This window comes from Drosophila montana, unplaced genomic scaffold (assembly GCF_035044405.1).
Source record: "Drosophila montana isolate Dmon_TW-CO22-7 unplaced genomic scaffold, ASM3504440v1 contig_1624_1, whole genome shotgun sequence".
Classification (NCBI taxonomy): domain Eukaryota; kingdom Metazoa; phylum Arthropoda; class Insecta; order Diptera; family Drosophilidae; genus Drosophila; species Drosophila montana.
This window is the reverse complement of record NW_026996559.1, coordinates 1832873-1858555: the sequence shown is the minus strand read 5'-3', so window position 1 is coordinate 1858555 and position 25683 is coordinate 1832873. Positions and strand designations below refer to the sequence as shown.

Below are 25683 nucleotides of genomic sequence, written 5' to 3'. Positions count from 1 at the left end.
TTTGTTTCTTTTCTTTTCTTTTTTTTTTTTTGCGTAGGCCCGATTCATTGGATGGCTGGATTTCAGCTGGAAATTGGTTCTAGTTGCAAGAGAAACTCACCTGCAATGAAAGAAAGAGAAAGAGAGAGAGAGAGAGAGAGAGAGAGAGGGAGTGAGAAATAGAGAGAGTATATAAGTGAGAGTGAGTGAGAAAGAAATGCAAATGCGATTAGTTGGCTGACAAAAGTTATAAAAAGAGTTTTCAGCGGTAGCTTTAAGACATGTGAGAAAAACAATTGCAGCCTAGGAAGAAGCAGAGACGATGTAATACACACAGTTGACCCTACGTTGAGTTGAAGCTGTGTGCGTGAGTAAGTGTGTACGTGTGTGTGTGTGTGTGTGTGTGTGTGTGCGTGTGTGTGTCTACAACATAACTCACAAATCAAAACTTGGCTGAAAGTGCAGGCCGAAGCTGCTGCTGCTGCTGCTGGTGCAGCATTTTGTTGTTGGTTGCCGTTGGCTCTGTTGCTGCCACTCGCAGCCTCTACACATGGCCAGCAGCAGCCGCAGCAGCAGCACATACATAACTAATAGATACATAAAGCCGTATCTTTTGGGTGAATGAACTGTAATGAGAATGTGAACCTAGGCAACAGCAGCCAGCCAGCAGCCACTGAGATGTTGAAAATCGCAACGCAAAGTGCGCAATTGAAGCTGTTGTTGTTGTTGTTGCTGTTGTTGCTGTTGTATTCGCTATGAGGCAACTCAACAATAACAACAACAACAACAACAAACTGACCAGCAACGAGACGCGACAAAACAGCGAGCACAAAACAAACGAATGCAAAAGTCAAAAGCAGCGACAGTGGAAACAAACAACATGGGGCTGCGGGGGTAGGAGGCGGGAAGGTTGTGCGCTTGCCTGGCATACATAGGCAACGTGCAGCGAGTGAAGGGAGGGGCAGCGGGGCAGCGGGGCCTGGTCGGGCGTATCTCAATTGTATACATACAGCCAGTTGCTGCGATTAAAACTGACCAACAAAAACAACAGCAATACGTTGCGATTGCAGGCAGGTAGACAAAACAAAAACAAAAACAACAGCAACCAGAGACCCTCCGCTCCGCCCGCTGCCCGCTCCCACACACACACACACACAAACACACACACACACGCACACATACATAGAAATTGTTATGGCGAGTTGCGATCAGATGCGATCCAATCGGATCGGCTTCAATCGTTTGGCACAGTTCAAGGACACAGCTACTTAAGATGGATTTTTAAGGAACTTGCAACTGGAATTTCGCTGAGCTTCGTATTTGCCATGTGGCATAAAACTTGTTCAAAATGTGGCAAACTTCAAAGAAGAAGAAGAGTGATCTCAATTATGGGTAGACAGCTTTGTTACACATAGCAGAGAATTACTTTCATTAATTACCCTATTTGTATACAACAATTTCTTGATCAATCTAAGCAATTTGCAGCTATTTATATCTGCTAAAACATATCAAATGGGTCCACTTTATCACATGGAATCGAAACATTATTTAAGGGTTTTACATTTTCTTGTCAGTATTTAGTTTTTGGAAAATAATAAATGAAAAATTCGTATCTCTTAAATAAGTAATAATTGAAAACGGTTACAAAATAGGGACGACGAGCTGAGGCATCTAGCCACGCGTCCACCTGTCCGTTTCTATAAAGACCTCAATATCGTCAACAATGAGAGCTATAGACTTAATCGATAAATATCGATTTTTTAACAATGTTATTGGTCATACATAGCATAGAGCTTATAGGAAAAAGACTTGAAATTAAGCATGTTCCTATTGTATTTTATACAGATGACGCTTTGGAAACCTCTTCCCGTTTCCAAAAAATGGATTTACACACATACGAATGCCATATTTTTGTCTGAATGTATTTGAGAACCCAAAATACATCCCAGAAAACTGGCCAAAGGATAATACAATAATATACATAAAAATTCATTGAAAAAAATTATAAGTATTAATATTAACATAGGTTAGTCAAAGAAAGGGTAACAGAAAACAAGTAAAAGGATCAGGTCGATAGGGGATAGCTTGAAGAAAGCTCTTCTAGATAGATACTTCACGTATATATACTATTTTAGAGGCTAAAACCAAAAAAACACGATTTCGATATCTATTTTTATCGATTGCTTGCAAACGAGGCAAGTTATCGATTATCGGAAATAAACCCGCACTGCGCGGGCCCTAGCAGGACCTCCGTTCAATTTCAAGTCTCTAGCTCTTACAGGCTCTGAGATCCTTGCGTTAATACATACGGACACACGAACATGGCTTGATCGATTCGGCTATTGATGCTGTTCAAGAATATATATACTTTATGGTATCGGAGGCGCTTCTTTCTGCCTGTTACATACATTTAGACAACAACATTGTACCATTTTTACCCATTTCCAACATTTCCAGGGTATAAAAAAACGAATAAATGAAGTTGTTCAAAAAAAGTTTTACAAAATTTTAAGTTTACATACTATGATTTCGTAAATATGTTGCTTAGAAGTGCTGAATGCACGGGGTATCTCATATTAGGGCAATCCGAAACTGTGTGTAGGATATCTCGTAGTCAGGCAATCCGAAACTATGTGTAGTGTATCTCGTAGTCAGGCAATCCGAAACTGTGTGTAGTTAAGTTCGGAGTCGGGCAATTTAAAACTATGTGTAGGGTAACGTAGCCAGACAATTCGTAACTGCGTGTTGGGTATCCCATAGTCCGGTGATTCGAAATTGTGTGTAGTTAAGCTCGTAGTCGGGCTATTCAAAGCTATGTGTAGGGTATCTCGTAATCGGGCAATTCAAAACAATGTGTAGGGTATCCGTAGTCGGGCAATCCGAAACTGTGTTTTGGGTATTTGCGAATACATTTTGTTTTACAGGCTGAACTGCACGCCATACGAAATCGAACGTAAAAATGAAACTCAACTCGGAACTGGGAAACTCAACTTTTCTTTTTTAGGAGGGTGGAGGGGAAGGGGGAGCTGGAGGGGGTGGTAACATGCGATGGGAGTACATAAATATGTTAGTATGTACAAACATATATATGAAAACGTTAAAGTAGATTCACACATACTCACACACACACACGTACACTAATTTGCGTGCGTGTGTGTGTGCTTCAATGTAAAAAGTTTATTTCTGGCTTGCGTTTCCCTTCATATTCGTCGTGTGCAATTGTTGTTGTTGTTGTTGTTGTTGTTGTTGTTGTTCTTGTTTCTGTTCTTCGCTTTATTCGTAGAAGTCAACTTTTCATCGTTTTGCATCAGCTCTCCATGTCTAGCTTTCTCTTTCCCTCCGTTAGTTCTCGTGTCTCTCTGTTCGCCTCTTTCGTTTCCGCTTTGTGCTGCGTTTCTTGTTGCTGTGCGCTATGCGAGCAAATTAAAAATTCAATTTTTGTGTTGTGCAACTTTTGCACTTAACCCCCAAACACCAGCCCCACCAACCAGCCCTCAGCCGACTTTACACACGCCAACAACAACACAACGCAACGCAGCGTCCCAATGCCCATTCCATGCCCCGCCCACCTCCCCCTTCACAACTCCATTGGCTTTTCTTCTACTGTGCTTCTTCCCCTTTGCGCTTACTCACATTGCGTGCATGTTAGCGATATGTTATTAGAAAGGCCTCCTACCTACTTCTGCATTCTGTCCTTATATTCAGCCCCCCCCCCCCACACGTCCTCATCTCCATCCACAGACAGTCCATTACACCATCCCCCGCAGCGCCAAAGTGGCACCTGCTGCCTTTTTGCATGTGGCTCATATGTGTGAGGCCACGCCTACTCTTAACGATTTGTTGCTATTGCAAAATGTTATAAATTTATTTAATAATTAAAACAAGAAAAATCATAAATAAAATGATAAATATATTGTTAACAGTATTAATAACTAACTATTGTTGGGATTTGGTGACCTATTTCTTAGTTTTAGAAGATTTTTGGTTGTCGGGCAGACTCTGGGTCTTGGATTTTTATACATTTGCAGAGGGTATTTTAATTTTAAAGCATATGTATATATTCTAGATCAGCATCAACAGTCGAGTTGATAAAGCCATAGTCCGTCTATACATCTGTCTGTTTCTATGCGAACTAGTCTCTCAGTTTATAAGCTTTCGTCTTGAAACTTTGCACAGGTCCGACTTTCTTTCCAGGCAGTACATACATATGTCGAAACCGGTCTGATCGGACCACAATATCATATTGCTGCCAAGGAACGATCGATGCTAAGATATTTTCATCAAACTCATCAATCACGAGCCTATTAAATCTTCGGCGTGCCGAATATATTCTTTTTTCTCGTAGGTTTAAAATTAAATAAAACACAATTTATCTAGCTCATCACCTGGATATAAAGGACCAAAATCTAAGACCTAGAGCTGGCCAAGCCGAACATCTTGTTGTATCAAAAGTTATATTGATTAAAATAATAAGAAAAAACAATAATAATAATAACATTCAAATTTATCGAAATTTATTTTAAACATATTCTTCAATTTTATATAGACGACTTGAAAAACTCTATATATGTATAGAGTACACGATATCGAGTTGAGCGTGCGCACCTGAGATACCCTGTATATTGCATTAAATATGCCTTCGTGCGTCTTTTCCCAATATTTTATAGTCCGCTCTTTATAAAATGTTCACAAATTGACCTCCAAATGATAAATAGCTCTAAAAAACACGTTTACTTTTTAATTTTGTGTCGAAAAACTTAAATATTCTCAATCTCTTATGGCCCGTATACTGAATTTGTTGTTTATATGCTTATTAAACCATCTCAATCAGGTCAAATTCTTAAGCTTAAAATCGATAATTAATAATTTCCAAAAATGTGAAATATCCTTAATCCCAAACGAGAATCCGCATACCAGATGTGTTATCTGTAAGCATCTAAAACCGACCAAACAAGCTCAAAAACAAAACATCGATAATTATCGATTTCCGAAAAACGATGAAATTAATGAAAGCGAAATAAAATGTAGCTCCGAGTAATATACATGTGTTCTTCCATATATGTATATGTATATATATATGTATATATATATGTATATACATATATGTATATATATATACATATATATGTACATACTAGCGGGTATAACCCGGCCTTGCCCGTGGAACGTATGTTAAAAATCAACGTTCTCAAAAAGCTTTGAAAATGATTTGGAAACTTATCGGACGGTAAACAAACAATTTTCATAGAAACGTTTTCCGCCAATATACCACTATTGCGGGTGGAATTTTCCAAATCGTCGAAATACGTATTCATTAAGTTCTTATTGAGAGCTTTGAAAATAAGTTTGAAGCAAATCGGACACAACTTAAAACGCCGCCCAAAAAATCTTTAAATCGCATTCCCCCTGAAGAAGTTTGAATTCTACGAAAAGTGTGAAACACGTCTCAAATGATTTTTCTTATAGATCTCTGGAAATGAATTTGAGCGCGAAACGTCACCCACCAAATCTTTGACCTCCATTTCCAGCAAGGAGGAATGCATTTTCCTAAAAGTGTGAAACACCCCTCAAATGAATTTGAACAAAGATCTTTGAAAATAAGTTTGGGGCCGATCGGATGGTAAACAAAAAAGTTACATACAAACGTTTTTCGCGATTTTTCCACACTTGCGGGTTGAATTTCCCGAAACCCCGTCTTAACGTGCACCTACATCACATAAGGTAGCTACAGTGAAAATTTCAGCTTCCTAGCTCTTACGGTTTGGGCTGTACGTTGATCACCAATCAGTCAGTCAGTCAGTCAGTCAGTCAGTCAGTCAGTCAGTCAGTCAGTCAGTCAGTCAGTAGACATATATATATATATATTAGCGGGTGTAGCCCGGCCTTGCCCTTGGCACGTATGTTATAAAATCAAAAAAGCTTTGAAAATGATTTTGAAACTGATCGGACGGGAATCAAACAACTTTTATGCAAATCGGAAAACTCTTAAAATTCACCAAAAAAATCTTAAAAATGCATTTTCCACCGAAGGAGTTAGATTTTGCGAGAAATGTGAAACACGTCTCTAATGATTTTTCTTATAGATCTTTGTAAATAAATTTGAACACAAAACGTCATCCAACAAATCTTCGACCCCCATTTGCACCAAGGAGGGATGGATTTTTCAAAAAGTGTGAAACACCCCTCAAATGAATTTGAACATAGATCTTTCAAAATGAGTTTGGAGCCGATCGGATGGTAAACAAAAAACTTTCATACAACCGTTTTCCGCCAATTTACCACTGTTGCGGGTGGAATTTTCCAAATCGTCCAAATACGTATTCATTACGTTCTTATTGAGAGCTTTGAAAATAAGTTTGAAGCAAATCGGACACAACCTAAAACTTCGCCCAAAAAATCTTTAAATCGCATTCCTCCCGAAGAAGTTTGAATTCTGCGAAAAGTGTGAAACACGTCTCAAATGATTTTTCTAATAGATCTCTGGAAATGAATTTGAGCTGCGAAACGTCACCCACCAAATCTTTGACCTCTATTTCCACCAAGGAGGAATGCATTTTCCTAAAAGTGTGAAACACCCCTCAAATGAATTTGAACAAAGATCTTTGAAAATAAGTTTGAGGCCGATCCCATGGTAAACAAAAAAGTTATATATATAACATATGTATTATATGACATATATAATGTGTTCTTTATTAGATCGGAGGTGCCAACTTAAAAAGAGATGCTATTAACGGATTGTTACCTGTCTGCTTTCCCCAAAATCGATTCATATCGATTTCTGGTATTTTTCAATTTGTTTTTCAGTAAGCGTTTCTTTTTGAAGAAAAAAATTTGAACCCAGCAGGCAAGTATAGGAAACATAGCCAATATTTTTGTTAGATCGTGGAAATTATCAGTCAAAGTATATTTTTTGAGTCTTAATGTTCAAACTGTAAGCTGGAAGCAAAATATAAAACATAATAAGGTCTATCAACATGGAAAAGAATACACAGGAAGGGAATATGATCGTCAAGCCTCTGCCGGAAAGCGATGATAGCGATAGGGACTCTGACGAGGATAGTGATATAGATACGGATGAGGATAAGAGTCGTGACAACCGTTGTAGGCTGAAGCATTACAGGCGCCAGGCAAGTAGTTCGAGAATCGATTCGGTTTATAATCTTGCACAGATCTATGATGACGAAATACCTGCAATTAGTTAAACAAATTGTGGGAACGTACAATGAAAATAGGAAAGAGAACTGAAGAAATCAGCGAGGAATGGAAAATGGAACACGAACGGCTGGAAATGGCAAATACCAAACTGACGGAACTAACTAAAAAGTATATGAAGAACAACAAAGATCGGATAATGTACGTTGAAACATTTTTCATTTAATAGACATAGATCACAAACTATTTACTTTATTTAATAGCAATAAAGTTGATGCAGAGATATTGCCCCGTCCACAGCTCGCATCTAAAATACCCAAACCAAAGTCTAGCTCTAAAGTGACCATGCTTAACCACGAAACTAACCCATCCAATGTTCCAATGAAAACATCCGAAACAAACAAAAGTGTCACCGTTGACCCTAAACAAAAGAAGAAGATCAAGCCTGTGCAAACGTTATCCAAGGACGAAAAAAAGACCACGTTAAAAAAATCAGCATTGTAGACCGCACATCTGATAATTCAAGAACATAATAAAATGCATTGCCATCAATGTAGCTATTGCTTATTTTTGCAGGTACTCCTTGAACCCACGATCTTACACAATATAACTTAAAGGATCATATAAGCAAATCATGAGAGAACGTATTTGAAGTAAAAGCTTACATTAACTTTGATTTGCAGAAATGGCATTGCAATCAAAAAGAAATTTTAACATCTCCTTAAAAGATCCCAAAAAATATGGTTAAGATTTGATCTATACGTATTTCTATATTCCATTGCAGATCAGGCGTACAAGTCATCATACTCTAGATTCAATTGTCTTCAGAGTAAATATTTGGCACCCTCATGAACTGTTAAATTGATCAATTCCTAGCGTATTTCTGTCTCTGATTGCATAAATCTCACGATATTAACATAAATAGGGTTAGCACATTTGGTGGCTCGCTGACGTTTTTTTTTAATAACTTCTGCATTTCTTAACCAATCTTGATGAAGTTTTCTAGAGTAAATCCTTTTGAGCCACAGAATAATCGTCAGTTTACAAGAAGACAACAGTCTTACAATTGGGGCTATGCATCGTTGTGTGATTCCGATAGGAATAATGCATCATCTATGCATATTATAAGAGAAAGTACATGTCCAATTCGGTGACTCTAGCTCTTAAAACCTGAGAGATATGTACAAAAACCTAATTTCGATTTCGACTTTAATCGCTTGCTTGAAAACGAGGCAAGTTAAATTACTGCTCGGGCACTAAGAAGACCTACTTATAAGATACAAGTATATAGACTTGAATTGACACATAGATACGGACGGACGGACGCACGGACAGACGGACAGGGCTAGATCGACTCGACAATTGATGCTGACCAAGAGTATATAAACTTTATAAAGTTGGAGAATCTTTCTTCTCCTCTGGAAATAATTGGCAGAAAAAAAGCGTTTGTACAAAAGCACTTCGAAGACATAGGGTATTTAGCAGCCATTTGCTTTAAGAATTGCAGAAATTCAAAGCTTTAGCGAATTATATTTATCCCGGAGTCAAAACGTTCGAATTGTGAAGCGGTTGCAGGAATATATATAAACAAGTCTTGCCCCTGACAAAGCCGGACAATCTCAGCCAGTATCTATGTTAATATATGTATATACCGAATCTGGAGAAAGGTAGCATTAATCTCTCACCAACGATTTTGGTATCCATTTGCAAAGTGAGTACATTGCGTATACGCAATATTTGCCTGTGTTAGCGCCTATATAAACGCAACAAATGGAAGCCAAGCCAAAACGCAGCTCAAAGGAAAATGGAAAATTGTGGCCCATTAAAAGAAAAAAATACGGGCAGCAGTTGAGCTCTTCATTTGATATATGGCTTACATATGAGTACATGGACATACATACACACACACACACACACACACACATATAGAAAGATGCCTATGTACAGCTATGTAGCTATATAGCATGCATGTATATATAAAAGTATCTGTGCCTGTGCATCTGCATCTGTATCTGAGGCAGGGTAACTGGAAAAAGCAATGCGCAAAGTGCGATGCCGGGGTGATGTTGGGGCAATGCTGATATGTCCGTCCGTCCGTCTGTCTGTCTGTCTGTCTGTCCGTCTACAACTCTGCAATTCCACGACCTGCTGCACTCGCCACCCACAAATACACACTCAGCCACGCACAGATACACATCTATATATATATATACATATATAAATATATGTATATATATATATATCCCTGGGAAACTACCAACGAAAATGCGTTGCCATGCACACACCAGTACACACACACACACACACACACACACACACACACACACACGTGCGCACATTAGCGACGCCTGACGACAGCCCAGCGACAAATCCAAGTCAACTTTGGATCCAAAGCGCGGCCCGACAATCTGCACCAAATGCAAGTCGAACGGCCAAAAAAGGTTGACAAAGCGCCTAACCGACTAGCACACCCAAACCCAACAATCCTTTGCCTGCACCTCCCCCCCCCCCTCTCTCTCTCTCTCTCTCTCTCACAAAGCACCACCCGTCGCTCCCTATAACCATGGACACTATTACCTAACCGAGCACAGTGGTTCAATGTACACCGAAAATATATCACAATTTGTCACCCTTCACTTGAAGTGAAGAAAAAATATTATGAGTATTAAAAAACAAAGAATTAATTATATAAAAATGTCGACTCTCTCTGTTGTTTCTTTAAAAAAAAAACACTTTTGTTTTTCATCTATAGATACATTGATAATAATAATAATACTAATAATAATATTTATATTAATATTAATAATAACAATATAATATGAAATAATTATATCTGACATGCTTCATATTTTGATTTTTACTCATTGGCATTCGGTAATTTCAAGAATAATTTCTCGAATTGAATATTTGAATTTACATTAATATTCGTTATCTTCGATCGATTCATGAAATGTCTTTTTCCGCTTAAGGCGGAATACTTAGGATCACTTTACATGTTATCTAGTGCTACCCGGTTCATAAAAATACCTATGTTTAACAGCTCTGCAAACCGAACCGGATTCAGCCCAGAATGCAACTTGAACCGAAACTTAAGCCGTAGTAGTTGGATTAAAGAACAGCTGAATCTTTCTCTTACCATTTGACTTTGAAGAGTTTTAAAAAGAAAGCCCGATTAATTAATAAAAAAAATGTATATATCAATAATTTACTCAATTTACAATAAACCGAATGCTTCTTTTACAAAGCCACGCTCATAAACCAAAGACGAGGCTTTGGCTTGAACCCTGAACCGTGAACCGAAGCATTAAAAACCTTTCGTGAATTTACAACCTTGATGTTTTTAAAGCTTGTGTGTATTTTTCGGCACAAGATACATATATTTAAAAACCCTGAAGTAACGGAACGAAATAAAGGTAGGCACATCTGACAATTACGATGTATTATAGCACATATAACAAATGTATTATAGTACATATAACAAAAATTTGGAACTTTATATATATTAAGGAGCTACTAATATGAAGCTGGTTGGCTGCTGGTCAAAGTTGGATATTTCTTTTACAAATAAAAACCAACAAGCAACAGGATATCAAGATAAAAGAAACGAGCAGATTGCCTGTATTTACCTTTGAAGGAGCATCTTTCGCTTCTATCATCAGTAAATTCTTTAACTGCAAACGCGTTTTCTTTATTTCGGATCTTTAACTAGTTGAGAATTGAAGCGTCAAGTGCATTTTCTGTGTGTTTTGCCTTTGGCAACAACTGGGCTAATCTAAGAGCTTCGCCCTTTATTAACTAAACTGAACTTTGAGATTTGCCTGTTCGAAAATCAAATCCCAAGCACTTGCACTGATCTGATCCGGAACATACATATATGCATATATGGACATAAATATTTTTATTAATATTCGCTTTGGTTAACTGCGAATATAATCAAAGAACTCGATAAACAAAATAAAAAAAAATACTTCAATTTAATGCATACAAATTTAATGTACTTTGTTCCGTCAAGCCTGAAGCAGTGTTCATATTGAATTTCAGTCTGTACACAACTCGGCGCGTCCCTGCCTCTGCCTGCAACTCCTTGATAATGTTTCACAGTACACAGCAGATGCTGCTGGGCTGCAGAGTCGCGCCACGCATTGATGCAACACACAACGCAACGCGTCCAGTGACGGGGCGCACATGGAGGGGTGCGGGAGGGGGGCGATAGCAAGCATCAGGGCAACACAAAGAGAGCTCGAGAATTCTGGTGCTCACTACTTTTGGGAGGGGAGTTGGGGGATAGAATAGCTTCGAGGGTAAGCTCCCACTCCAAGAGGATGGGCGGAGGGACAGGTGGGGCAGCTGTATTCTAGGGGCTGCTGCTTCGATATTTACCCAGTTGGCTGTTGCCAGCGTCTCGCGCTCATGTATACCAGTTGCCGTATAAATATGTATAACAGTTGGCAAGGTAACAGCCGGGAGTCAGTCAAATCAAACTATAGCGACAGCTACAGTGTAGCCTCGCCGTATGCGCAAAAAACTTGGCTTAAGCCCAACAGACAAATGGAAACTGAAAGTCACCAGATGCTCAAATATTTCAAGTTGCGTTCCAAGTTGCGACAAAATTTCGGTAAATTATATTTCTTTAAAAAAAGAAGAAATAAAATGTTTATCCAATTTAGCAAACTACATGCTGCTTATGAACTACAGTTAAGCCTTGTTATCCGCATCTCTGTGAAAGGGGAACATATGTTAACCGGGATGGTCTGTGTTTAATGTTATTTCTCTGTTAACCGGGATTTGCTTGTATTATCCGTGAGGGTTTTCTTTAGCTAACGGATAAGAGAGGTAGACCACACTTAACATAGGTATAAAATCATCCACACCGCATTCCTCTATTATCCGTAAGCTATTTCTTTAGCTAACGGATAACAAAGGTAAATCTACGTTAACAGAAGCTTAAAATTAAACATAGAAAATTTTCTTAATTAATGTATTTCATGAAATAGTATAATTTATTCTGGACTATCCGAAATGATCTCGGCTTAAAGCATTACGGATGATCGAGTTAAAGCTGTACTAAAAATTAAACACACTCTTAGTTATTGCATCTAACTAATAAATGTGTATATATACTATACATTAACATCATGCTTTGATTTAAAAGAAAATTCCATATGCAAGCTTTTTACAATGCTGAAGATTAAATATCCCTGTGGATACGAACGGTTATTAATATAGAAGACATTATCTTATGTCGTATATCTAGTAGTCCGAGTTGATACAGTTTTTCAGATTGCGTAGTTTTAACAAGATTTCTTAAACAGCAAAGTTGTCTATATAAAAACCAATTTGTTCGAGCGATTATTTGCATAGAAGCGTAGTTAAGCACCTTTAAGCAAAGTTCGTCCAAGATGTGTCATATGATAAACTGTCCCGATCCAGCCTGTATAAAAGAAAAATTGGAGCTATGCTAAATTTGATGACGATAGCTTTATAACTGAGGGACTAGTTACCATAATAACAGATACAAGGATATGAATATATTTCGGTTAAAATTACACAATATATTGGCAAGAAGGCTTTACAGACGAAAGCGACGGAGACTACGGAGGATCCACCCCATCGACCTCCCAAACCTGGTACTTAGATAAAGAAAATATAAATCGAATAATTTAAAACTTAACAGGTAATGTTAAGTATGTTAATCCCATTATTGTAAAGCTAGGTCAGGAATAGTATCAATAAATTAGTTAAGAAAAAAAAAAAAGGTTAAAATGACCGTAAAGTTCTCATTCAACGCAGTTAGTTTTAGCGAGCGTCCTCTGTATCGTTAATATGTACATATATAAGAGAGTGTTGTTAGACAAACACAAGCACACACACACACCAATGCAATTATGTACTTAAATGTGTGTTTGAAGCTGTCATAATACATAAATTATTAAGATATGATTATATTGTGTGTGCATGCATATATTTATATATGTATGTATATGTACGTATATATAGATATATTTATTCATGTGCCACGTACTTAATGCACATTTGTCTAATCACATTCAAATCTGCATTAGCAAATCGCAACAGTTGACTGTCAAATTAGCCAATCGAAATTGGCGTGCGTGTGTTTTTTGATGTGTGTGTGTATTCTATTGTTGTGTGGGTGCGTGTGTGTGTGTTGTATCTTGTATTTAGATGCAAATACATAACAATTATAGAAGAATGGCAATTATTTAATTTCGCTAATGAATATTCCTTTGAGTTGTAGTCCTTTACTTTGTCTTATGTTGACTTTTAATATTCCTTATTAGTCTGTGAAAACGTTGCAGTCGGGTGGAACTCTGTTTGCAGCGTAATAATTGTTTAATAATCATTGGTTTGTTGACTTTGAAGCTTTAAGCCCAAAACAAACACATGAGGACATAGACTTTTCTTATATGTTGTGGCAGAAATGGGCGTGGCTCGATCTTAAGTGAAGCTGAGTCTACTCGCCAATTTAGTTGGATCCAGCTTTAAAGATCTGGATATACATACATACATTAAACATACATATATTTATGTAGATTTTCACGGGTTTCACGGTCGAAATAAATTGCGAAATAATATGCTCTGCCAAACTAGCGGAACAGGGGTATTGAAATGGATAACAACGGGGATAATCATACGCAGAACGAGGCCTCCGATTTTGATAAGCTTTCGCTCATGTGTTAAGAAAATAGCAAAACAAGTTAATGGTAGGTTTAATCAGGATATCGTAAAGAGTACAGAAGAAGGTAAGGATATATAGAAATTTCTCTTTTGCGGATAAGTGAGAACAGTGAAAAATACTGAGTTCTTGAAAATATCTTTGAACACATTTGCCATATAAGATCCAACTATTCCACCAATCTTTCCTATAGCAGCTATATGATAGAGTTAAAAAGATTTTGCATACATTTATGGGGCAAAGTATAACTTATAAACGCCGACTACCTTCTTTTGGGCCAATCGTTCCTATGACAGCTATATGATATGGTGCTCCGATCCGGCCAGTTCCGGCATATGTTACTGCCTGCAATAGAAAGACGGACCTATGCAAAGTTTCAAGACGAAAGCTTTAAAGCGAAGAGACTAGTTCGCATGGAAACAGACAGGCGGATGGACGAACATGACTATATCAACTCGGCTGTTGATTTTGATCTAGAATATATATACTCTATGCGTTACACATATCATGACGAAATTGAAATACCCTCTACAGTAAAAAGTTATTCATAAAAGCTTTTAATTTATCATATAGTCAAATCGAAAGCCGAACTGAACCATTAAAAAAAAATGTGATTTGGTTCAAAAAACTTTTGAAGAAGACCCTGCGCCGAAGTAAAGACAACCTTAGCCCCAATTATAGCCTTTAACCATATTTGATAGATGTTAGTTTTGGGTGGAGAACAATGTAAATATGTAGAGCTTGCAATATTTTTAGTACAACGGGCACTTGTACAAATTGAATTGAAATTTAAAAAAAAAACGAACCTCCGACAATCCTGTTTTTTTTTTTGCCTACAGTCTAAGACTTTTATTAGGTCAGACTTATATTAATATTAATATTAAGTTTATAATAAAATCTGTGCAGCATGACAATCAGAGCAGTTTGTTGTGTGGCCCAAGGCCATTTTGGAAACTGTCAACCTGTTTAAATTAGAGCAGCGCCATCTAGTGTTCGTTTCGAATTGTGTGCCAAATGCAGTTTTGCGTGCGAAAACCGTTAAATGAATTATACAAAGTGGGAGTGAAACGTAGAAAGACAGACAGACAGCTAGAGAGAGAGAGAGAGCGAGGGAGAGAGAGAGAGAGACAGATAGCGAGGGGGAGAGCGTGAATGAGTGAACAAGAGAACTGTGGCTGGTTGCTTATGTGAACCCACTTTCACCCCTCCCACTACCACCGCAAAACCCTATCCATGCCCGCCCACACGAACATTCTCTGGTGAATTCTACGAGTATATAAAAGCGGAAACATGCTGAAAATGCTTACATAACCAGCGTGTACAGTGGGCTCAACTGGGCGCTAACTATGGCGCAGGCAATCCCCCTTACACCTCTCCTCATCCACACTCATCCACACAAGGATATGTGCGCCTGCCTGTGTGTATGTGTGCGAGCTGCATACAATAAACCACAACAGCAACAGTAAATTTTAAAATTCCATATCCGTTTTGATGTCAACTCACACGACAACAGCATTAGGCCAAAAAATAAACATACAAGTTGGCCCTAACATCGCCTGAACACGGATATTCAGATGAAATTATAAAAAACATAATACATACGAAATTATATTGCAAATTTCTACTCCATATATCCACTCAGCACAGCTTCATTATAGCCAATATAAACGGCTACAAGGTATGGAAAATCGACAGCAGCTGGTGAACATGAACCCAACACACAACCCCTCGCAACCCCTCACACGCCAACCCCCAACTTAACAACCAACACTTTAGCTTCAGCTAAGAACGGAAAAAAAAAGCAGGTTGGCATCAACAACAAAAATTCATCGGTCTCTAGGGGGCGCCACTGTGGCCGCTGCCGTGCGCCTTTTCGACCAACAATCCGAGAAGCCCAGCCTACCTACCACTTCGTGCAACTCCACCCCTCCCCCTCCCATACAACACAAGCACAGCTCATTCAAAGTTTTTTTGCTGCTCTTGCTTTTGCTGTTTTGCAACACTAGATGATGCGTGAGCGACTGTGCAGTGCTATGAAATATGAAAAATATTATTAAAGTAATCAAATGTGTCGCGGTAAATAAATCATGGTGTTGTAAAATGATACGAACCAAAACAATGCAGCGTATACGTGATTTTTACAGAAAACACATACGCAGCGTTGTACAAGAGCATAATTAATGATGATTGATATACACAACGAATTTCACCGGCAGATAGGCTTTAGTTCGGGCATAAGTTCTATAAAAAGTATTTCTCCCATGCCGAATTGGCTGGAAAAAAACTACTAATTTTCAAAAACTACTATTTTTAAATAATATAAGTTTTTCCTTTAACATTCCAATTGTATAACTATATGCAATAAAACAAAGCGACGGCAGAAGTGTGTATCTATTTTTATATTTATAACTATAGCTTTTAAGAAAATCAAATGTTTAAAAATTTACATGATTTTTTCTTACATCACATGACATATTAAAAATAGCAACGCGTTGGTTTTTACGAAGCAAACATAACTTAAGTAAATAATATCTAAGTACAAACATATGTGTAATTTATTTATTTTAAAGTGACTTATTTGATTTGAAAACTGTTACAAATGCTGACCCATATTTGTATGTTTGTTGGCATTTAAATATCGCATACGAATCGATTGAGTAAATACTTCCCAACTGATGCCAAATGTTTAAATTTTATTTAGATTTAATTCTTAATTATGTCAATCATCAATAAAAAAATAAAAAAGAGCAGCAAAAATTTGCTTGCCTTGTGCTGAATGGTACAAATATATAATTAATTTTCATTTCGGATTTGTGGCTCGTTGTTTGCCTGGTTTGTCAATTACGTCGAAATGTGAGAGACAGAGCGCGAGAGAGAGCGAACAAATGAGCGGCCGCAAAGTTAAACAGCTGAGCTCAGTTGCCTCGCTCAGTTGCCTCGCTCGTTCGCTCGCTCTTTCAGCTGCTGCAGTTGAAGCTCTGCTCTGTTATGCTCCACATAACAGTGACGGCCTCTGTTAAAGACAGCAGTGTGACGACCGTCCGAGGGCAGCGCAGATTTTTGCATTTTAGGTCAGGTCGCAAATCTATGCAGCGCAGTCGACGTCTATGCTGACGTCGGCAGCGACGCATGACTAGTTTTTGTTGCTCTTGCTGCTGCTGCTGCTGCAGCCCATGCCTTCATTTTTTCTACGTTCGCTCGCAGCGTATAATTTTCATGGCAAGTTCAATGAACTTGCGAATTTTTTTCCTCCTATTTTTTTGCTGCTATTGTTGTTGTATTTGTATTTTGTATTACACGAGCAAGACGAACGCGAGAAAAAGAGAAATTAGGTTTTCTTGTTGATGTTTAGCTATGTATGTATTGTGCTACTGCTGCTGCTTCTGCCTATTCTTCGTCTACTGCTTCGACTACTTCTGCATTACAGGTTTTATATATATGTATGTACATATACTTACATACATACATACTCTGTATGTATGTATCACGTTTGCTTTTGGCTAATACATGCAGACATACAAACATACGTCAGTTCCAAATCATGTTGCAACAAACCAATATATCAATCTATATTGCCCGACTCAAAGATACCCTGCAGCTGTAAGGATAACATATTGATAGTAATATTTTTAATTATTAGCACTTAACACGTATGTACATTTTACAATGGCAACAAATAAGTTACCCTAACTTTTGGTAGCATAATGTGGGACTAGGAGGTTTCATGGAATTACAAATGTTATTAGCTTGGCATATAATAAATATATTTTCTCTTTTTTTTTTTACCATTTTTACGATCTGCAGGAGTCGAATAGAATCTTAATAGTTAACTAGAGTTTAAAGAATTGAATAATGGCAATGAAGCTTAAGACTTAAGAGGTTTATACACAGTTTTATACTTGGGGATAGCTATGAAGAAATTCAAAATTTATGTACATAAGCATCTAAATATATATAAAAATAGCAAAACTTGTTTTCAAAGATCAAGGATCAAAATATATTTATGATGTCGCAGAACTTATGGTAATATTGGTAAATTAAAGCTGCGTAGCAATTCTTATATGCTGACCAAATAAAAAATAAAAACAATAAGAATAAAAATAAATAAATAAAACTGTTGAGTATTTACAATACTAATTTTGACATTTCAAAGAGCATTACTAACAATTTTAGTTCATTTTCAAGAAAAAAGATTTAGATATTTATTATTTTTACAGTCAACAATCGCTAATATGTTATAAAGGTGCAGTCGGGCGCACTCGATTGAGCTATAACATAGTGTATTTAAGGCTAAAAAATATAGTAAAGGATAATATCGATGAAAGATTGACAACTCCACATTTAACGTGGAGACAAAATGCAATGCGAGCAAATCTCATGATCCAAACGAGTCTCGCGTTAATTATTGACAAATAAATGTCAGAAAACGAATATTATTGTATGTATATACATATGTACACATATAAACAAATTAAAAAAAAAAAACTATAGATATGTGTTATATATTTATGACATATTTATAAATTTAAAGTAACATTATTTATTTACATGCCACGCAAATTAATTATTTGCATTCAAATATAATTTACTTAATTCATATACATATGTATGCATATAACTTTTATGGAAGTTTAGATCTTTTCGGTTTCATTTGCGAATTCATACAAACATACACATATACATACATTCATACATACATGTATCTATGTATGTCTGTAAGTCAAAAAATCGTCACCCATTTCCTTCTGTCTGAAAATATCACTTCGGTGATCCGGTTTGCGCCTACTCGAAAGCTTGAGTCCTCCCCAACACCCACTCAGTTGTAGGGTATTCACCCATTATCGGTGCATTTCGCTAGCTGATTTGCTTTAGCTTCTTCATAGCTTCTCTCACATATCACTTTCTCTGTCTCTCCCCTATCCGTTGCCTTTATTTGCGCCACACTCTCCATCTCTTTCACTTTCTCTCCCTTCTGTCTTTTTGCTTTATTGCTTATTATCCTGCTACTCATGCACTTCATTTTACCGGAAGTGCGAAAATCTACGTACATGTACACAGAATTAAACGGCAAATCAGAAATGCAGCCAAACAATAAAGAACTGATTGTTACGTTTGTTTCTCTCTTTCTTATTCTGGCGTATCCTCTTTCTTCATGCGCTGCGTTACATTACGTTTTGTACTAACCTTAAAGCGACTCATTTTCCGTTGCTTTATAACAGGCATGCTGCGCGCGGTTTGTGTCTTCGCTAAGTTTCTGTTAATGTCTTCTACTTAAACACTTTGTTATTGTGATTGCTTTTGCACTTGTTTTCTGTTTTCTTTGTACCTGCTCTTTATTTTCAGTTGCCACTGTCGCTATTTTTCTAGTTCAATATGCAGCAGCAATGCAAAAACACACACAGACACATACACAGAAAAAAAAATTAAATATTTGCACCGTTTTCTACAGTTTCAACTCTCACATAAAGCTCTCGCTCACTTACACACAATGTCACACACATACATACAGACGCGTGCGCTAGGCAGCGATGTCAACGACAACAAAAACAACAACCACAAGCACAACAACAATGGACAACAACTCGAAGTCGAACTGAAACTCCATTGAAGCGTGGCAATCAACTGAGAAAACAGTGAAAAACAGCATGCAGTTGGACTAAGAAAAAATGTAAAAAACAAAAAGAAAAAAATGCCGGCGCCGCGGCTGCGACGTTGACGCTGACTGCGAGCACTGCGACGCTGCTGCAGCAATGAGTTGGCGTTGTTGTTGTTGCTGCTGTTGCAACTTGGAAAATCGCATGTAACACACACACACACACACATACAGGACGCAAAGGAGCAAGAGAGCGCCCCAGCAACCAGCAAAGCCAAACGACCGTTTTACAACTGCCGGGCGCAGCTTCGTTTTGCGTTTACCATTTTCCGTTTTGCCACTTGCCGGGCTCTGCCTTTTAGCCCGATCTTCGTGAGCTGCGATGGCGGCGACGCTAGCGTTGGCGTTGGCGGCGAATTGCTAAATCATTTTTGGTGGTTAGTTTTTGGGCTTCGGGTAAACGGGATAACGAGCGAGCCGTAGCCGCAGCCGTAGCCGAAGCAAAGGCGCGCCCCGTAAAGCTTAACTGATAAGACTGATAAGGGCATACAAACTGAATGAGCGTTAAAACGACACCAATAAATTTCATAAAAAAGTAGATGATATCAAAGACACACTCAATGAAAAGCTCATAAAAATAAGAGGAAACATAAAACAAAAGCGTCCGTACGGGTTGCCATAGCAACAACAGCAACAACATACTGTACAAAAATAAACTGATTAACCACAAAGACCGAATGCGTAACAAAAGCCAAAACAGCCGTTAACAAGCCGGCCCCAACATACGCACACACACACACAGCCATACATACAACCGCCATGGTGAGTAAAAGAGCGAGAGCATTTGCAGTCGAGAGTATCAACAGCAAAAACAACAGCAAAGCAGCGACAGCGTCGCTGTTAAAATGACTGCCAGCAGCGACCTACGACTACAACAGAAAGCAGCGCGCACTACACACATTGTTGTAGTAGTTTTTTTTTTTTTGCTTTTCGCATTTTTTGTTGTGTGTTGCGCATATGCCGGCAAACGGCGACGGCGGCAACGTCACTGTTAATAACATGCGGAAGCCGCTGCCGCAGACGCCGTCGATTGACGCTGCTTTTGCCGTGGTATGTGTGTTGACAGGCGCAGGCCAATTAAATACTATGTTATGTATGTACACATACATATCTACATATGTATGCCTGTTTAAATGTACATCATATTTGACGATTTCTGTTGTTAGGGGGTCTTGGTCTGTTCGGGATGCTGCCGACAGCGTATTATTATTAACATTTACGGTGCAATTTGCGTTAATTTGCAAATGGAGTGAAACAATTTTTAAACGCCTGTATGAGGCGCACAGAAATGCAGCAGCAGCAGCACCCAGCAACAACAGTAACAGCAATTGTTTAAAACAGTGCAATGCTAGTTAACAGTGCACTGCTTACTTGTGCACAGTGGTGCAACAGCAGTGAACATACGATTCAATTTCTTGTGATTAAGTAGTAAACAATTTCTTTTCTAGGTTTAATGCATCCAAAATTACAGCGTATATCGCGTAAGGAACAATATAAGCTAACATTTTAGCGACACAAGCGTTACGTACTTTTTTTCTGTCATTTTTTTTCATATTCAATTTTAATTTTAACTGGAACTGCACTCTAAGGTTAAAACTAAAATTGAAATCAAGAGAAACTTAATTTTGCGTTCCACTGTGAAAGCTATTTGTTCGCTCTGATCATCAGTTAATACTTAACTTGCTGTTCACAACGAGTTGAATTTACTATTCACCACATTCGCCCAATCCAACACAAGCATTAACAGCTCACACAGTCACTTACATTAGCGTTGCACTGTTAACAGCGCAGAGCAAATGTTGATGTCGTCGTCGTTGGCGACGGCAGCGCCGCGCTTATCAGCTGTTCTTTTGCTTTCATTTCTTCAAACACCAAACGCCCAGAGACGTGGCAGACCCAGAAGCCACCGACCAGCCTAGCTAAGCGCAAGAGCCGTATGAATACGAAGTGAGAAGGGGGGAAGAAGGGATATACATATATGTATGTATTTGTGGGACTAGGGTGGGGCTAGCGTGCAGAGTTTGGTTGATATGGGTGTAGGGAAGCTGAAATATAGGGGATGTGTTTGTTTGTGTAGTTGGGAAAGAGGGGGGGCTAGTTAGTTTGGTTTTGCTTACGGCATACAGTTGCCAGGGAGGGGGGCGTGTGTGGGTTGGGAGGGCAAGTGCAAAAAGATATGTATGTATGTATGTGAATTCATGTATGTATGTATATGGGTGAATGTATATACTTAATCATGTACCCAATGCACAGTGAAATAATATGTATGTATTTGCAATATAAACATAAGAATATAAGTACATACATACATACATACACATGCATATGTATCCATGGATGTGATGTTTACCATGGTCCGCCACGACACAATATGGTGACAACAACAACAACAGCAATAACAGTGCCCAGCAATTGAGCCGCTGTAGCGTGCGTGCGCGTGTGTGTGTGTGTAAATGGCGCGATTCATTCTTGCAAAAACACACATGCAAACATATGCCCATACATAATGTATATGCATATACATATGCATATATGTAAATACCTACATATTTATGCTCTACCCGCTTTCTTTTGCCGCACATCCTTTGTACGTTAATTTATTTGCTTATGCTTGTGCATTTCTTTTCATTTTATTCGCTTTGTTAAACTCTTTTCCCTACGCGAACAACAAGCTAAAGAAATGAAGAAGAAGCAGCAGCAAAGGGCCCACCAAACTATGGGAAAAGCATCTTCATCTTCCATCTTCATTTTCTGCACAAGCAAACCCCCTAACCCCCGTACCCCTTCTATATGCCACTGGCCTACCCCTGCGCCCGTTTCCAACCCAACAACAGAAACAACAACAAGATGCACAAAGTTAAACTTGTGTAGCTGCTGACAATTCCAAAGTGCAATAACCGTTTGGCCTGCTTGGGCCTTAACCCACGTTAGCCCATGTGCGCCTAGTTACCCAAAACTTTTCAAATGGAGCTTATATACAATTTTTGTATATTAATGAAAAAAATTTGCAAGAAAAATTATGTCAAAATTTATATACTCTATTATAAGAACAATAGGATGAAAATTAATGTTGTAAATTTAAATTACAAAATCTTTAGGGTCAAAATTGAACGCTAAGATGGGTTTTTGTTAAAATCGAACTCCAAGTGGGGAATTTTTATGCTAAAATTTGCACAAAAAGTGTTCTTTGCAGGTCGCCGGTTCAATTTCTAAATCTTACATTTGTTTGTTTAAGTTAAGCAAAAATAATAAATTAAAAAAAAAATATATAAATAAATGGAAAATGAAAAGTTTCTAACTGAGCACGAAGTTGGGGGTTCGAAAAGCCTTTCCTGGTCATTTTTAATGTTGTAGCAAAATATATGAAAACTTACCCTGACGCCAATAAAACGTGCTTCGAGCAGCTCCTGTTTGCGCGGATTCAGCGAGGTTTGAAAATGATCCATTTTATTCCTTCGTTCAAGTTTTCCGATTTGTTTGAGTTTTTGATTGTTTACGTTTTTATAAATTTTTGTTTTTGTGTGTCTGCCCGAAATTTGTTTTTTGATTTGTTTTTTTTTTTGACTTGTTTTTATCAATTAATAATGTTATTAATATTGTACTGTTTGCAATCGAATCGCCTGAGTCGAGAGGCAACCGCAATAACAACAATTGTCAACGCCATGACGATCGTGTGGCAAATAAGCTGAAATTTTTACAGTTATGTGCTCATTAGTATCATTATTGAAATGATATTATTATGATATATTATTATTAGTTAATTTAATTTCTTGCTATTCCCATTTGACTAACTTTATGACATACTATATAAGTGTGTATTCATGATCTTCTCAATTTCAAAGTCTTTTAGCTAATAAAACATAAACAAACATAATCAGGAATGTTGATATTTTATTATACGTGTATCTAGCATTGATATATTAACACTAAAACTATAAGAAAGTGTGCTCTAGTTGGGCTTGCCCGACTAGCAGATACCCTGAAAGCAGCACAAAGCTGCTGTGACCTTCCCTCCTTCTCTATATACACAGAAACATCGTTTTGAGGGGAAAGGCGGGCTGGTTTCTAAAAAGTGATCATACCAGGATTCGTGCACATACCAAGTCTGTTGTCTTTAGCTCTTATAAGACCTGAGATATGCTCAAAATTTGATTTCGACAAAGTTCATTTATCGATTTTTTGTTCAAAAACGAAGAAAGTTATCGATGAATTAAAAGAAACCCTGTCTGCGCAACCATTAGGAGGCTCTTATAGTCTCTGAGTTCGATTTGTACAGGCAGGGGATGGCTTTTACGACTCGGCTGTTAATGCTAATCAAGAACCTATATACCATAAGAGGTCGGACATGCCTCCTGCTGCCTTTTACATACGCCAGCACAAAGCCAATATACCCCTATTGCCCATGAATAATCGTATGGGAACAGCATTTAAGATAAGATTTGAGCTGCACTGAGAAAAAGCCAAAATTGCTTAATGAAAAAATAAATACGATTGTTTTTTTTTTATGGTATAAACAAGCAAAGTGCAAGACAGAACAAAAACTAAATAAATAATTACATTTACACATTTAAAGATAACAAATTCCAATTACGTTCCAATAATAATAATAATAAAAAAAATCCTAATGTCGAATTGCATTTGTTTATTGGAATTATAATTGCACATGTTATATAAACAAGAAACTATCAAATCTTGTTTACCTGGCACCGCACATAACGGTTATTCGATTCATTTTCAACTGAATGATAATCGAACGCAATCTTCCAAATAAATTTATTAAATTTAATATGAAATATAATATATTATATAATATAATAAGATATTCCAGTTCTTGTGAAAATTAATTACCTAATGTATTAAATTAATTATTTTTTATTATCATACAAATAAATTATAATCTATTATTATTATTATTATTTTTTTCAAAAATCTAAATGAAATTAAAAAACAAAATATACAAATAATTAGATTAACTCTTTTAAATAAGCTATAAATTAATATATATAAATTAACTACTTCATTCAGTTTGATCTATTAATCGGAATATTGGTTCAAATAATTTAAGTAATATTATGTTATGAATTTTTTATCATGCTCTAAAAACTACTTTTAATTTAATCTTTTATTTTCTGTTATAATAAATAAATGAAAAGTATGCTAATATTCCCATTGAGATAAAAAGAAAAGTAAACAAAACTATATATTGTATATTAACAATTTTTAGTTATATTAATGCTTTTCCTCTTTTCTAAATATTCTGTCGGGCAACTTAACTTGATCGTGTTGTTGGCGTAGGTCACGACCAGCGCGCATCTCTAATTCTATTTTAGGTTATGTATGTGTATTTGTATGTACGTACGTATGTATGTGTACGTATATCCAGACAATACGTATGCAAAAAATCTTACGTTTTCAATGTAAAACCAAAGTTGGCTTTTATCAAGATTTGCATGTTGCACAGCTGTTGCCAATTAGCAAACTGGGAAATCCAATTGGAAACTTTGAGAGACAGGCTATCTAGGGTTAAATTATCGCAGTCCATAGAAATGCAAAAACATCGAATGTTCCACGAATTTGACGCTCTCTTAGCAAAGCCGGCTAAATAGCAATGTTTACATACAAATCGCAATATCCTTTATACAAAAACATTCCAAAGTAACATTAATGCATACATACAGACATACACACATATGTGCATATGTATGTGTGACTTTTTGCTTTGCTTGCCGGTGTTTGGTGTTTTTTTTATTTCGTTTTTGTTTCACTTGCCGTTTATTTTACTTATATTTTGTTGTTGTTGGAATTTTGATGTCAAACAATCGGATGAATGGGCAGGGGGATGGAAAAATAGGTACTGTAACAAACACTTTTCTTTACACAAGTAGCTCGCTCTCTCTCTTCTTTCTTAGCCACTTTGCTTTGCGTTTTTCTTTCTTTTCTTCTTTTTTTGCAAACGCTGCGAGGTTAAGTTTGTCTTTTTGCTTTGCAGCTGCAATCCGTTAGTGCTGGAGAGGCAGCTTATTTGGCTAACAACAAAAACAAACAAAAAAAAAGTATCCTATTAGCAACGATTTGTGTTGCACAGGATGCACACGCACACAACAAAATGGCTTTTTGCGTTTGGCTTTAATGTTGTTTTTGTCACCGTAAAAAAAATTTTAGCAGAAGCTACACAAACGCGTCGCGTTGCAAAAATGTGCTAAAA

At 37.3% G+C, this 25683-nt stretch overlaps 1 protein-coding gene and 1 long non-coding RNA gene across 2 annotated transcripts; one reads left to right on the top strand and one right to left on the bottom strand.

Annotated features, from left to right (window-relative positions):
- On the bottom strand, positions 1-25683 carry LOC135440683 (uncharacterized). The gene is made up of 3 exons (XR_010438347.1): positions 24887-25683; positions 22853-23163; positions 1-100 (listed from the first exon to the last, which is right to left on the bottom strand). It is a non-coding gene; the product is annotated as an uncharacterized LOC135440683 (long non-coding RNA).
- LOC135440681 (uncharacterized) lies at positions 6844-7683 on the top strand. The gene is made up of 3 exons (XM_064699983.1): positions 6844-7106; positions 7178-7332; positions 7395-7683. Exons 1-3 carry the CDS (start codon positions 6954-6956, stop codon positions 7633-7635), a joined length of 549 nt encoding a protein of 182 aa, XP_064556053.1. The 5' UTR covers positions 6844-6953; the 3' UTR covers positions 7636-7683.